Source organism: Microcaecilia unicolor, chromosome 5 (genome assembly GCF_901765095.1).
Source record: "Microcaecilia unicolor chromosome 5, aMicUni1.1, whole genome shotgun sequence".
Taxonomy (NCBI): Eukaryota; Metazoa; Chordata; class Amphibia; order Gymnophiona; family Siphonopidae; genus Microcaecilia; species Microcaecilia unicolor.
This window is the reverse complement of record NC_044035.1, coordinates 221,662,592-221,678,601: the sequence shown is the minus strand read 5'-3', so window position 1 is coordinate 221,678,601 and position 16,010 is coordinate 221,662,592. Positions and strand designations below refer to the sequence as shown.

Here is a 16,010-nt window from a genome sequence, read left to right as displayed (position 1 = left end):
AAGTTAACTGTTTCTCTGCTGTGCCCTTAATGAAACCCTGCCTGCTTGGGATGAAGAATAGTCAGTTTATTGGTAAATTAGCTGCAGAGAAACAACTTTTTCCACAAAATGTGATGCAAATGAAAGATTAGAAATGAAACAATTACTTGTAATTGTAGGCTGTAGAGTAGAGGATAACAGGGACAGGGACCCACAGTAACTGTGGGGTTGGGGACGGGGTCAGAGCAGATGGGGACAGAGCCCATGAGGACGGGGACAAACTTTGTACCTGTGTCATTTTCTGCTTTGAAGCCTTTTAATGAACTGGACTGTTGTTTATGTTTGAGTGATGCAGACAACGATACTTTGATTTTTTTGGAAAAACAAGCAAACATGCTGGCCACAACTAGCAAAATTTGCATGGGGGGATCCTGTACATCCTGCTACCAGCGCATCTTCTAAGAAGACATCTTCTATTGCGGGAAGGACTGTGGAAGACAGGAGAGCTAGACTGAATCCTGAGATTGTTGATGACTCCTTATTCATCCACAGATTAAAAAATCATAACGGTGCTTCATAGGGCATATTTCTCCCCTCTAGGGCATACAGAATGGGTTGTATTTTCTACCCTTGTACATTTTAACAGGGTGGATTAGGATTCCTTGGGGTAGTAGAAATCGGCTGTTGTTGGGGTTGGAAGGGTAGAGGGTGGTGGTGAGGAGGATTATTATAGCTGCTCGCTGTTATTGTTTTTTATTTGTAATTTATACACAATAGTTGCACAGCATATTGTTCCTTTTTATACTTTAAGAAAAAGATTTAAATATAAAATCATAATTGTTAGAGGCTTCTGCAGATGAGGTCAGAGCCCATGGGGAGAGAGTGGGACGGGGACAGAACGGGCAGGGATGGAGACAGGACCTGTGGGGATGGAGACAGAACACATGGGGATGGTGACTAACTTTGTCCCCATGTCATTCTCTACTGTAGAGGATTTCTTTAAAATTGTTCTGATGATTGCTCACTTCCATGAAGCTTGTACTTGGCAAATGGTAATAGAAGACATAGCAAGTAAGGATCCAGAAAAGATCTGGTACTATACATAGACAAGACTGATTTTCTCGAGACTGGCACCAGAAAGAAAAGAAAGATAAATATTCAGAGCTATAAGACATGATATTCAAGGAAAATTGTCTTCATTTATGAGGTGTTTAGAGTGCTTAAGTTGCCAAATGAAACTCTGTCCTGATATCATTCATCCATAGTACCTGAAGATTGGAGAGTGGCCAATGTAATGCCACTTTTTAAAATGGTTCCAGGGGTGATCCAGGAAATTACAGACCGGTAAGCGTGACTTCAGCACCAGGGAAAATAGTGGAAACGATTATAAAGAATAAAATTACAGAACATATAGACAAACATGGTTTAGTGGGACAGAGTCAGCATGTGTTCATCCAAGGGAAGTCCTTGCCTCACCAATTTGCTTCATTTCTTTGAAGTTATAAACAAACATGGAGAGGGGCATTACCAAGATGGCGGATGTGTGAGCGTGTTCGGTGAGATCGCTCCCTGCTGCTCGAAAGTGAAGCATTTTTTCTTCTTTGCTGATGCCGCATACAAAACGAAAAGGAGCCGTGAGGCTTCCACCATCGCCCGCTGCTTCCTCCTCTCCACTCCAGGGTAGCATGGAGCGCTTCCTGACCCACCCGTCGCAGAATGTAGAGACGGAGTTGCCTGCTGCAGGGGCATCCGGTGGAGCGGAGCCCCTGATGGGCTTGGAGACATCTTTATCCCCGCCCCCCCCCCCCCCCCGACTCTAGATGCCCTCCGTGCCCGGCTACAGAAGCGGTGAGGGGAGCAGGTATCCGAGAACCCGTTAAGGGCAATAAGGAGCCAGCAGACGGAGGACCCATGCCACAGAAAAGTAGCCAGGAGAGAGAGGTCCTTGGGTTTAAAGGACCCAAAACAACTCCGGAGGTTAATCTAGAGAGGATCTGGCTGAAGTTGAGCAAGATGGATTCCACGATTTAAAATGCTTCAGACAAGGTAAATACTTTATCTCTGAGAATTGAGGACATGGCAAAAAATTTAGGAACGGTTAAAGAAGACCTGACTACACAACTAAAAGATTTAAAAAAAGATATGGATCAATTGCAAGAATTTAAAGTGACGGTGATAAAAGATAATTTGACAATGCATAGAAAAATTGAACAGATTGAGAATTTTAATAAAAGATTGAACCTTCGAGTATTGAATTTTCCTAAAATTCCTGACAAGACACCTATTGAATTATTTAAAAAATACCTGCAAGAAAATTTGAAAATGCCTCAAGAACTTATTCCTTCTATAAATAAGATTTATTATCTTCCAACAAGATTAAGTGGAAAAGAAGACAAGAAAGAAGGTTTGGATGTTATAGACTTTAACAATCTGTCTGAAATTATTGAAATAGTTCCACAAAGAGCCACTCTTTTGGTTTTGTTGGTATTTGAACAAGATCTCAATGCAATATTGAAATTAAATTCTCAAAGGTTCCTTTTTATGGAACAAAAGTATGGATATTTCCAGATGTTACTAAAGTAACGCAAGAACGTAGAAAATTATTTTTGGCATTGAAACAGGATGTTCTTAAATTGGGTGGTTCTTTTTTGTTAGTTTACCCTTGCAAATGCTTGGTCAGGTTTAGTGGGATAAAGTATGTATTCTATGACCAGAACAGCTAAAATCCTTTCTGGACATGAAACAGCTTAATCTAGAATTAGTTAAATGGCATGTGACGAATTATACACATAAACCGCATTTTCTACTTATTTATGTTACTATACCTGTATAAAACTCCACTAAACTGTAACACCCCCCTCAATTTGAGGTCTAAGGAAGCATTTATAATTTTTCTTATTACTTATTCAACGTTTGTATTATGCTGTTTTTCTGTAACAAGTGATATGCTTGTAAGAAATTGGCAAATCTTATAAATAAATAAAAAAAAACCAAAAAACAAACAAACGTGATAAAGGTGATCCGGTTGATGAAGCGTATCTGGCTTTTCAAAAAGCTTTTGACAGAGTTCCTCATGAGAGACTCCTTAGAAAATTAAAAAGTCATAGGAATCAATGTCCTCCTTTGAATTGGTTATTGGACAGAAAATGGGGTAGGGTTAAATGGCCATTTTTCTCAATAGAGGAGGGTGAATAATAGAGTGCCTCAGGGATCTGTACTGGGATTTGTGCAATTTAACATATTTATAAATGATCTGGAGAATGGAACGACAACTGAGGTGATAAAATTTACAGATGACACAAAACTTTTCAAAATTGTCAAAACACATGCAGATTGTGAAAAATTGCAGGAAGACCTTAGGAAACGGGAAGAATGGGCATCCAAATGGCAAATGAAATTTAATGTGGAGAAATGCAAAGTGATGCACATTGGGAAGAATAATCTGAATCTTAGTTACCTGATGCTAGTGTCCACCTTAGGAGTCAACACTCTTAGTGGTCTAAGGAAGAGAATAGAATTACCTGACTGAAATAATTCCTACATATTACTTTCTCTGTATTTCCAGCAAGTTGTTTTATCGCTTGTAAAAATTTAAATGATTATAAATAAAAAAAGGAGTCAACACTCAAGAAAAAGATCTAGGTGTCATTGTAGACAATACACTGAAATCTTCTGCCCAGTATGTGGTGGCGTTCAAAAAAGCAAGTGGGATGCTAGGAATTATTAGGAAAGGGATGCAAAATAAGACCAATAATATTATAATGACTCTGTATCGCTCCATGGTGTGTGACCTTACCTTGAATATTGTGTTCAGTTCTGGTCGCCATATCTCAAAAAATAAGTAGCAGAATTAGAAAAAGTTCAAAGAAGAATGACCAAAATGATAAAGGGGATGTAACTTTTCCATATGAGGAAAGGCCAAAGAGGTTAGGGCTCTTCAGCTCGGAAAAGAGATGGGTGAGGATGGAATATGATAGATGTCTATAAAATCCTGAGTGGTGTAGAACAGGTAAAAGTGAATCGATTTTTCACTCTTTCAAAAAGTACAAAGACCAGGGGACACTCAATGAAATTTTTTCACTCAAAGAATAGTTAAGCTCTGGAACTTGCTGCTGGTGGATGTAGTAACAGCGGTTAGCGTATCTGGGTTTAAAAAAAAGTTTGGACAAGTTCCTGGAAGAAAAGTCCATAATTTTTTATTGAGATGGACATGAGGGAAACCACTGCTTGCCCCAGGATTTGTAGGCTTCTAGAGGCTGTCTGAACTGTGGGGAAAAGAGTAGAGAGACTAGTTAATAAAGTTTGCGTTTTTAAATTCTGTCTTTATCAATAAACCTACCTTACCCCTTTTCTAAACCCCAACCTTTAAATCACCAAAGCACAGAGTACAAAAAATGTTCACTTACCCTGAGAAATGTCCTCTTCTCTCACAGCTTCTCTTCTAGGATTTGCTTTCTAATAGACTATCTAGTCCCATATGGTGACGGGGGGGTGGAAAAGCGTGCATGGTGTGGCTTTCTAAAAGTTGCTGAGAAGTTCTCTGCAACAAAACAAAAAACAGCGAAGATGACTAAAAAATAAAAAAGGATGACGCTTCAAATAAAAGTCTAGTTAAAAATAAAATTTAATAATCGATAAGATAAAATATAAAATTTTCCAATTAGGATGGTCGATTAGCAAGACTTGACACAGCTGTGTTTCGGCCTACAGGGCCTGCATCAGGAGTCTTTTACCATCGGATTTGTTAATTCTTAAATCTTTCACCATCAGATATGACCAATCGTGTTTTCGTCTTTCAATTTTAGATCTTGTAGTGTGCAGCGTCTCTTAAATCGAACTCAAATAATGCTTTTGGAGATTTTCTAACCTCAATCCGGGTTAACACTCAAGTCACAAGGAGCTGCAGTAGGAATCAAACTCAGTTCCCCAGGATCAAAGTCCACTGCACTAACCACTAGGCTACTCCTCCACATATATTCAAACACACTGTAGTGTTTAAACCGTCAGCAGCATTCTATAGGAAAAACAGAAGTATCATAAAAGTGTCAGCAGAACTGAGTTACTAACTCATCTAAACAGCATCCGCGAAGATGAAATAGCAAACAAATTCTACAGTCTTGAACAGTAGCTCTTAAGCAACTGAGGCATGTAACTCAAAGCACTAGTAGGCATCAGTGAGGGATAATTTAAAAAAAAAAAGTAACATTCTGCACAAATGATCGCAGTACAAAGTGCAACTGAAAAAAAAATAATCAAAGTTAAAAGCCTGGGGAGGCTAATCTGGGGGCTTTCTCCACCCTGGCTTAACTTTGCAATAATAATCATTTCTCATCAGTATTTTTTGATTTCTGGGTGATGCATAGGAAGGCTAGCATACCCTACCCATCGGTGGTGGGCAAAGAAGTACGACCGGAGCTGCAAATCTTTGCCTATAAGGCGGTGAATCCAGCGAGCTTGATGGGGCAAATGGAGGTGGTAGCATCGGAGTCACAGCGAGATGTTCGCAATGACACTTCCAGTGAGTGTGCATTTGATTCAGTTCCTCATCAGGCACCCACTACTAAAGAGGAATTAAACTTATGGATGGCAGATTTTAAAACAGTAATCTTAAGCGTTAAGTTAGATCTGTATGCAGATGTAGAGGGCCTGCACAAGAAAATAGACGATATGAGTCAGCGACTTAATGATTTCGAGAAATGCATCATCACACATGATCAAGATGTGATGGACTTGCATAAGTGCCATGACACTCATGATACAAAATACAAAGAATTGCTTTTAAAAGTAGAAGATGGAGAAAATAGAACCTTATTGATATATGGTCACTCATTATTCTGAGGTGCATGATTCCCCCTCTAGGATAGACATGTGGCTAGTAGGGAAAGACCTGGTCCCATTGGCATGTTCTTCCTCTGTGGAGAGTATGGTTTGGACTGACCGTGCTCCTGTGACTATGGCCTTCTCAATGTTGGAGCTCCCTAGAGGAAGGCAATATTAGAAAATGGATGATAGTGTGTTTTTAGATCCTCAGAACTCAACGCAAATTGAAAACGAATTGAAGGAATACTTTAATGATATGCCTGAAGTGTCCCCTAATACTTTCTGGGAGGCCATGAAATCGATGATACGGAGCAAGTTGATAGCGCTGAGTAGCCATCAACAGCGAGTGAAATCCCAATAGCGATCTACTTTGCTGATGCAACTATATCACTTAGAACATGCTCATAAGCGGAACCTCAGAACAGGTAGTAAGGCTTCAGAAACTTCGCACCGATATTCAGGTTCTTGACTTAGAAGAGATTAGCATTCAGTTGCAATCCTTAAAACAAGAATATTTTGAAATGGCAAACCAAGCAGTGAGTTTGCTGGCCCACAAATTAAAGGAGCAACAATTATATAATTTGGAGTTGCGGATCTGGGACCATCAGGGGAGGAATTGTACAAAGATATTACAAATACAGCAGACTTTCACACACTACTATAAAACCCTATATATACCAGAGCGGCACGTCGCAAAGTCCAATATTGTCAACTACCTGAAAGAGGCTCCGATGCCTATACTAACCCAAGCAGAGGCTGATCAGCTGTCATGCCCCATTACGGAGGAGAAAATATGCTGGGCTATACGAGATCTCCTGGGCGTTTCGATGGATTCACCGCAAAATTTTATAAATTATTTAAATCACATTTAGTGGGGCCTCTGACAAAGCTCTTTAATAGCTGGGAGGAAGTTGTAGTTCTCCCTGCATCATGGAGATTGTCAGGGGTCACCCTCCTTTTAAAGCCAGGGAAGCATCCTGACAGCTGTGGGTCTTAGCAACCTATCTACTTTCTAGATACTGACTGTAATCTCTTTACAAAAATATTGGCTTGCCGTTTGCAGAGCTATCTGCCCGTTCTGATTCACGATGATCAGGCAGGTTTTATTAGAGGTCGGCAAACTTTTGATAATATTAGGAAGGTGTGCCACCTCATTGAGCAGGTACAAGCTAGGCCTGAACCAGCTGTAATTCTGGGGATAGACGATGAAAAGGCCTTTGATAGGGTATACTGGCCCTATCTGTTTTAGGGAAGGTGGGTATACTTACATTGGATCTGCACACTTTTCACTAACCCAGTGGCAAACTTCCGCATCAACGAGGCATATACACAGTTTTGGTTTGGCTAGGGGGTGCACCAGGGCTGTGCACTGTCTCCCCTTCTGTTTGCTCTGTTGATGGAGGCCCTGGCCCAACTAGTCCGCCAGAATGAGCAAATAAAGGGTGTAACGTGGAGGTTTGCAACAAACAATATTTGCAGATGTGTCTGTACACATGAACCTTATTCTACCACAACATTACTGTATTTGTTCATACCAGAATTGAGCCTGCAAATAGGTGGGAAAATGTGGGATACAAATGTAACAAATAAATAAATGTACTTTTCACTCTCACAGATCCACGCTTATCTCTAACAGCAGTTTCTGGAGCGGAAAGTCTAAGGTAGTGGAAGGGATAGTATTAACGGTTATATCGGCATTACTATCGCAGATCCACATACCACTTCACTATAAAGAATCATGGGAGAATATACTGGGTACAATATCTGAGGTTCAGGAATGGGAGAAGAACTTGAGTATTTGTTATGGATCTCCATAGCATCCAACATGGTAGAGAATGGTTACAAGATGCTATACCAGTGATATATAACCCCAACACGATCGAGGGCCGTATTTGGGCTTCCAGGTGTGAATAATTGTTGGCAGGGATGTGGTGCTTGGGAAATCTTTGAGCATATTTAGTGGACTTGTCCTAAAGCCCAATTGTTTTGGGACCAGGTGATGCATTTGGTCTCGGATATTACGGGCCAGTGGGTAGATATGTCTATGGCTGGCTGTTTGCTAAATTTTGGTCCTCCAAACTTGCCCAAAACTAAGAGGAGATTGCTACACCAAATAGTCACTGCTAGACGCCTTGTATTAGCGTTGGCGTGGAAGGGGCCGGAGATACCGGGTCACTCAATAGTAATGACTAAACTACACCATAACTATGTGATGTCAAAGCTAACTACACTTAAACACAATAGTTGCCTCGCTTTTCAGTGCGTCTAGGACAGTTACATTACATGGATTGAGGCGAATGGTTCAGTGATGGATACTGTGGATCAAACCTTATTGGACATTGACAATCTCTCTGTTTGCAGGACTTTGGGTGGGGAGAGGGAGGGATGTGGAATAAGTGGGTTCTGATGATTGTAGTTATCATAGTCACAGTATGTCATGGAAAATATGATCGGGATTTGGGGATGTTGGCTTATATAAACCTTTAAATAAAGCTTAAAAAAAAAGTTAAAAGCCTGGTGCTGCTTGATGGAACTCATAAATATACCATACAGCCACCAACTAAAGCAGAAAAAAAATACTAACCGTCTTGGTGGCAAAAGTGTCTTCCAGTCATGACAAAATAATCTAAAAGAAGGTTATAATGGCTGGCATCTTCCTTAAAAGAAACACTGATATGTTACTGGTTGACATCGTATGGCAGGAAACACAAAAAATCACTGTGGTCAGAAAGGAAAAAACATTCAAGACACAATGATCAAAAGTAAATTCGGGTGCTAGAGGCCACTAGCACCTACATTTACCCAGCGTGGATGATCAGAGGGAGTCTGGTGCGAGTGCGCAGGAAATATCGCAGAGCTCATTTAAGTTATATTTAAATGTAGCTGTCCAATATTCCACCCGTATGATCAGAACATTGTTCTCTGATCGTATGGGCCGAATAGCGCCCTACGTCAGATCAGTGCTGGCATTAGGGTTCTCTGTTCTTCCTCCCCCCCCCCCCCCCCCCCCCCGTCCATGCCAGGCTGCCACCGTTAGTCCTGGGGGTTCAGTGGACCCTGGACCCCCCCCCCCCAATAACTGAGAACCTGGTGGCCTAGTGCCCCCAAGTCCTCACACACATCCCAGACAGCGACACGGGGGGGGGGGGGGGGAGCTGGAGGTCCAGCAAACCTCCAGCCCCCTAACCCCCCCTCCCCGACACTAGTGCAAAGGGGGCTGGTGGTCTGTTGAAACTCTAGACCCCCCTAACCCCCCCACACACAAAAAGTAACTTCCTGGTGGCCCAGCAGGCTACATACCCCCACCCCTCACCCGCCCTGGTGGTTTAGCGGCCTCCTCACCCCACCTCGTACCTTGTAGTAGCGAAGGAGGGAGTAGCACTTCCTCCTCCTTCCAATGGTAGCGCCCTGCCCAGTGCATCCTGGCATGTACTGGGCGGGGCTTTCCTCATATATAAAGGAGCCCAGATAACAAGTGCAGGAGCATGCCCAGACGCACGTCCCGCACTTTCCCCGGATGATCAATGCTAATGCGTCTAAATTTGCATGTTATTAGCATTGATCATTGGGGACGTAATTCCCCATGCTGTTCTAGTGCTATTTTTAGGGTGCTGTTTTGGAACAGCACGGGAAATTGATCATTGGGGCCTCAATGCACATATCGGAAAAATAGATGATCATCCACTGTGGAAACGAGACTATATGGTCACTCTTACAGTCCCTATATTACCATGCAAACCTTTCTATATTAAAAAATAAAATTTAAAAAAAGCTGAAATGAAGCACTGTCCAAATAAATGATCCTTCTCTGTAAAAAAAAAAAAAAAAATTTGACCTTAATATTGCAAATAATTAACTGTAAAAGATTACCGACAGCCCAAAACACCGCAGCCAGACTTGTTTACAAGGTCATGTGTTTTCAGAATTCATCTCCTTTGCTGCGAAAACTACACCGGCACCCTATAAAAGCCAGAATAGCCTTTAAGCTCTGCATATTCATTTTCCAAACTCTATATGGTTTAACCCCAGATTATATGCAACCTTTAATCAATCTACTCTTATGTAACGCTCTTCCTGGTTGCAGAGATCATTTAACTCTCCATTATGCTAGTTGCAAAAAAGTGGTATATAAATCAGTTTTCACAGCAGGGCTCCTTTACCAGTGTACCAAATGGTGGAACTCCCTCCCGAAACTAGTCAGATAGGAGCATAATTTGAAATTCCAGAAATCCTTAAAAACCTTTCTTTTTAAGAATTTGTTTTATTGATGGACCCCCTCCCAAAAGCAAAAAGCCTAGCACAAAGTGTCCATTTCCATTCTTTTTCACTTCATAATTTTATTCTTTCAAATTAATTATCACATTCTGTTTAATCATTTTTTTTTAATTCAGCCCTTCAAGTCTTTTATACTGATGTATTAATTTGTATTGATAGCTTAATAATATGTTAGATACATTAAACCCAGGTTTAATTATGTGAAAGCTAAGCAAGGCTTTTCTCTTATGGAAGGTTATGGTGTCCATGGCTAACTGATGAAAAACATATTTTTCCCGGTCTTCTTATATAGATAGCCACATTATCATCATCTTTCAGAGGAACCTAGTAAAACTGTATAATTTTAAAAATTGATATTATAGAAATTAACAAGGGACATATATGATACTGGTATGGTAATGCATTTGATATAATGCCTTTCTGTAGTAGAATGGATCTGAATTTTTCACACTTGGACTGTAAGGTTGATTCTGTTTTAACGTTTTCAGGGCAAACACATGGAGAGGTGGCATGTGCAATAAGGGCATATTTACATATCATGGATGGGTGTTAGTGCTTTGAATTTAGGACTTGCTTTACAATTGCACAGACTGGAGTACATTAATCCACTTATAAAATGGTGACAATGCTTTTTGATTAATAATCTGAACATAATACTAAATGGAAACGTTATACCTAAAACCTAATGAAATTGTTATCAAAATGACTGGAAAAATATTGGTCATCTGGGAGCTCAGGTAATTAAATTTTGGTGCATATTAAGGCAAAAAAAAGACAGGAAGCCAAGGAATAAGACAAATGAAATAATATGGCGGCGCAGGTGGGGGAAGAGAGGTTGGTGGTTGGGAGGCAAAGATAGTGGAGGGCAGACTTATACGGTCTGTGCCAGAGCCGGTGATGGGAGGCGGGACTGGTGGTTGGGAGGCGGGAAATACTGCTGGGCAGACTTGTACGGTCTGTGCCCTGAAAAAGGCAGGTACAAATCAAGGTAAGGTATACACATATGAGTTTATCTTGTTGGGCAGACTGGATGGACCATGCAGATCTTTTTCTGCCGTCATCTACTATGTTACTATGATTGGGAAAATGTGGGATATAAGTAAAATAAATAAATAAAAACAAGAAAATAGGAGCACGATCACAGTCCCCCTAGTACCAAGCAAACCTGTATGTGTCATAAAGTTAAAAGCCAAACTGAAATACTATCTGCTTACACATCCGCCTCCAAAAAAAAAAAAAAAAAATAGACACCAACTTCATGAGAATAAAAAATTGAATTTGCTACCAAGCCTGATGCTTCTCAAGTCATTATGGGGCCCTTTTACTAAGCAGCGGTAAGCGCACTGTAGGTTTACAGAAGCAAATTACATTGAAACAAACAAATTCCACATCTTATTTGCTACGTTAAAAAAAGAATCTGATTTGTTTTTCAATCTGTCATTAATTTCATGAGTGTCCATGTTTTTCTGGTGATTGACTGGCTTAAAAAGCTCTTCCCTTTTTAACTCTTCCACCCCACTCCAGACATGGCTCCAGTGATATCAGCATACTCATGTCCTAAAGCCTGCAAATAGGAGGTTTTGCTGATCCCATGAAGGGAAGATGTATTAGGAAGAGTGCTTTCTCAGTAATTGCACAGGTGTTTTACTGGATGAATTTTAGAGGATGTACAGAATATATTTACTTTTGGAAATTATTAAAATCCTAGTTGCCATACTGGGTCAGACCAAAGGTCTATCAAGCCCTGTATCATGTTTTCCACAGTGGCCAATTCAAGCCACAATTGCCTGCCAGGTTACCAGTAAACATTAAGTCTGTGCTGTTTAACCCCAAGGATATGGCTGTTATGTATTAAATAACAGCTCCATCTAAAAAATAAAAAAATAACTCCTCGTTATAATGCAGGATAAGAGAATTGGGTCATGATAGTCTCCTGAGTTATTTTAGTATTGGTATAGGTTTACTAAAAGCGTTATGTCTTAGATTTAAGTTCTTCAAACAGAAGGGCTACAAACCCAAAATAATCTCCAAGAATATTGCCTCCTCCCTCAAAACACCCAGGGAGAATCTGCTACAGTACAAAAAGAAAAAATCCACAGACAGAATCCCGCTTGTAGTGACATACAATCCAGAGCTGGAAAAACTGAGGAAAATCATAAGAGATCTACAACCTATACTCCAGGAGGATGAATTACTGAAAGAGATATTCCCATCCCCACCAGTACTGGCCTTCCGACAGCCACCCAATTTAAAACACAAGCTAATCAGAAGTAAACTTCCTTCACAGACTGAAAAGGAACAGAAGGGCACACTTCCCTGTAATTTATCCAGTTGCAAACTATGCCAAAATATTTCACAGGACCCCAAAGTCATCCACAAAGGAAAGATATTCAACATAAAGGGATCTTTCACTTGCTCATCTTCCAATGTGGTATATATCATTCAGTGTAAAAAATGTAACGAAGGATGCTACATTGGAGAAACAGGCCAGATGCTTAAGACAAGATTCAATTTACATAGACATCATATGAACAATACTGGTGCCAGCAGGGTTCCCACGCCTGTTGGTCAACATTTTACAGGACCAGGACACTGTACCAGTGACTTCACAGTGAGAATCCTCAAAGGTAACTTTAAAACCATACAAGAACGTAAGACCTTTGAAGTCAGAATGATTAAATATTTTAACACCCAACAGAAAGGACTTAACAAGGATCTGGGGTTCCTAGCCCATTATAAACCATAAAGCTGTATGTCTCTGTTGATCACCCTCCCCTCACCTATCCACACCCACCCTGTTAGAATATCAATGATATGCTTTGATGTCCCCATGCATACTTCCTACCCACCCCCCCCTCCTCCCACCCTGTCAGACTGTCATAGTAATGCTTGAATGTTTTCACTTATATACACTGTCAGCTAGCACATTTGCTTATTTCTGATCTGAGGAAGAAGGGCAACCTTCGAAAGCTAATCAAGAAATGTATTAAGTTATGTCCAATAAAAAAGGTATCATCTTATTTCTTTTCCATGTTTTATTTTGTTTGATTTCTATTGATAACCTTAAGAGTGGACTAACACGGCTACCACACTCCACTACTTAAGTTCTGTGATTGAAATATGTTATAGAATTTTATTCATATCAATGCAAATGGTTACTCTGGAGATGGAACAATTAAAACAAATAACTTAGATGTTCTTCCCTCTTAATTAATCTTACAAGTTTCTCTCCAATAGTTATGAAATCATTTTAATTTTTATAACAATCACCTCAATCTACTTCCTAAGAAGGATAGTAATTATAACCCAGTTGACAACATACTAGTTTGAATATTCCACAGAGAATGCAGAATTGTGATCTCATTATCTTTGTAGCAGTTTGGCAATGTGGTAGTTTCAACTGATACTTTGGTGAGCCTGAGAGAAAAATATTTAAATATTTCTTTATACCAGGCTAATCTTTGTCTCTTATGTTTCTATAATATCTTCCTTTCTTTTCTTCTATAGGAATGGCCATGAACTCCCAGAATCCTCCCAGGTTGCCAGGTCCACACCCTGTAGCTCCAATGCCAACACTTAGTCCAATGGGGATGACCCAGACTCTTTCTCACTCTAACCAGATGCCGTCTCCAAATACCATGGGACCTAGTTTACCATCTCATGGGGCTCCCATAGGATCTGGGATGCTGCCACATAATTCCATGTTGATTCATGGTTCTCAAGAACCTTCTTCAGTGGTGGTACCTCAGGGACGCATGGCCTTCTCCCAGGGGTTTCCTCCAGTGCCATCTCCTCCGCAGCAGATCGCCTTTCCACACAGTGGTCCCAGTGGAGGGCATGGAAACTTTCCAGCTGGAATTGGCTTCCCTGGAGATGGACCTCTGAGACGTCCAAACAATCTTCCCCAAAGCTCCACAGATCCTGCACTTTGTAAGCCAGGAGGCCCACTGGGGCCAGACTCCTATATCATGGGAAACAGCATGCCTTCAGTCTTCACTGACCCAGATTTACAGGAGGTTATCCGACCAGGGGCTTCTGGGATCCCTGAATTTGATCTGTCCAGGATTATTCCCTCTGAGAAACCCAGCCAGACACTGCAGTATTTCCCTCGTGGGGAAGTTCAAGGCAGAAAGCAGCCACCAGGCCCTGGGCTTGGATTTTCACACATGCCAGGAATGATGGCAGAGCAGAATACAAGAATTGGACTTCCAATACCTGGCATGGGTGGCCCAGGGTCAGTTGTTACATCAGATATACCCATAGCTGCTCCTTCCATGCCAGGTCATAGTCCCATGAGGCTGCCTACTTTTATGCAACAAGGATTAATTGGTCCTCACCATCGGATGATGTCAACAGCACAAACAGGAATACCCAGCCAGCCAGCTTTGATGGGTAACCCTACAACAGTGAATATGATGGCAGGCAAAGAAAGGGTACCTGCAGGGCTGTACAACCACCCAGGCCCTATGGGCTCTCCTAATATGCTGATGTCAATGCAAGGGATGATGGGACCACAACAGAATCTTATGATTCTCCCACAGATGAGACCCAGAGGTATGGCTGCTGATGTGGGAATGGGTGGTTTTAGTCAAGGACCTGGGAATCCAGGAAATATGTTTTAAGCTGCTAAGACTCAACTGACACTTGGAGAAGTGGGACTTGTGTTCCCATAGAATCTTCTGGGATCTGAGGAGTACTGGCTGGCCATGCAAGAGGTAGAATATAAAAGACACAAATGTATTAGAAAAAAAATGCGAGAATGTATGAAATTATCCAAGATTTACTTGCATTTACTCAAGATGTGTGCTTTTTTACCATTAACATTTATTTTTTAAAAATTATTTTTGTGGCTTGAGTATCCTACAATGGCACCTCCTTAGAAATCCTTGTAGCTGTATTTTGAGAATTGCCATTTGTCATGAGTTGCACCATTTTCTATATGTTTACATTTTTTAACTGACTTCTCCCAGGACACTTTTTTGTTTTGTTTTTATGTACTGTAGTATATTGTAAAAGGGAATTTAGCAGGAACTTTAGTTTTTGGGGTAAAAGGAGATTGTGATTCAGTGATGTTTTTTTCTTCATGTGGGTAATCTTCAGAACTTGCTATTTTCTTTTAAACTCCAATGTATAGTAAGCCAAATTCTGACCTCAGACAGAGTATTATTGAAAAGCACAAAAATGAACTGTTGAGTCCAGTTAGGGAAAATGTTTGTTTAAAAGAAAAAGAGAGATATTTTTCAGTTTGAGGAGCAGTATTGTCTCTGTTTCTCTCATTTTCTTCCTTTTCTCTCTCCTTCACTGGTAGCTGCTATATGTTGTATATAATGGGGAAATGAAAAACACAAAGCAGCTTACCTTTGTTGGAAAATGGTCCCCTTGCTTTAGAGAAGAAGTCAGGATTGGGCGCTGTTATCTCATATATGCAGTAATCTTTCTATAATGGTTTTATAGTTTACTTTTGTTTTTTTATGTTATTTTTAATAGGAATCCCAAATGACTTTTAATGTGGGAATGGAAACTGATTTGAAATATGTTTTCCCTATATTTTGTGATGGTTACTTTTATGTCCCCCTCCCTTTTGCATTGTGTAACCTCTATTAAATTTGGTACAAAACCACTTGCCAGGTCTGTGGTGTTGGATAAATAAAATATATTGTTTCTTACAAGGTGAGGTGAGATTTTGTTCCTAAATTGGCAGGTCAGCCTCCTTACTAGAATTAGTGGTTGGTTCTCTCCATAGGCCACATTAGAAATGTCATTAACATCACATTTTCTCTAATATATGAAGATTCTATCCCTTGCCAGATTGCCAAGACTCCTTGTTATAGGTACAGGTATATTTGTGTTTAGATCATCTGCTTCCTTGATATGACTTCACCAAAATATTTTCTAATCCAAACCAAGTTTCAATCCAGTCCTGGCTTTAATACACA

General features: G+C 40.5%; 1 protein-coding gene across 7 annotated transcripts in view; it reads left to right on the top strand.

Moving 5' to 3' along the window:
* The window catches only part of BCL9 (BCL9 transcription coactivator), a 247,203-nt gene extending 231,491 nt beyond the window's left edge, over nucleotides 1-15,712 (top strand). For all 7 annotated transcript variants that reach the window (XM_030203804.1, XM_030203808.1, XM_030203802.1 and 4 more), the window contains one exon: nucleotides 13,582-15,712. In XM_030203804.1, the coding sequence (XP_030059664.1) occupies nucleotides 13,582-14,696 (1,115 nt within the window). In that variant the 3' untranslated portion in view covers nucleotides 14,697-15,712. The remainder of the gene's footprint in view (nucleotides 1-13,581) is intronic.
* Nucleotides 15,713-16,010: the final 298 nt, after the last annotated feature.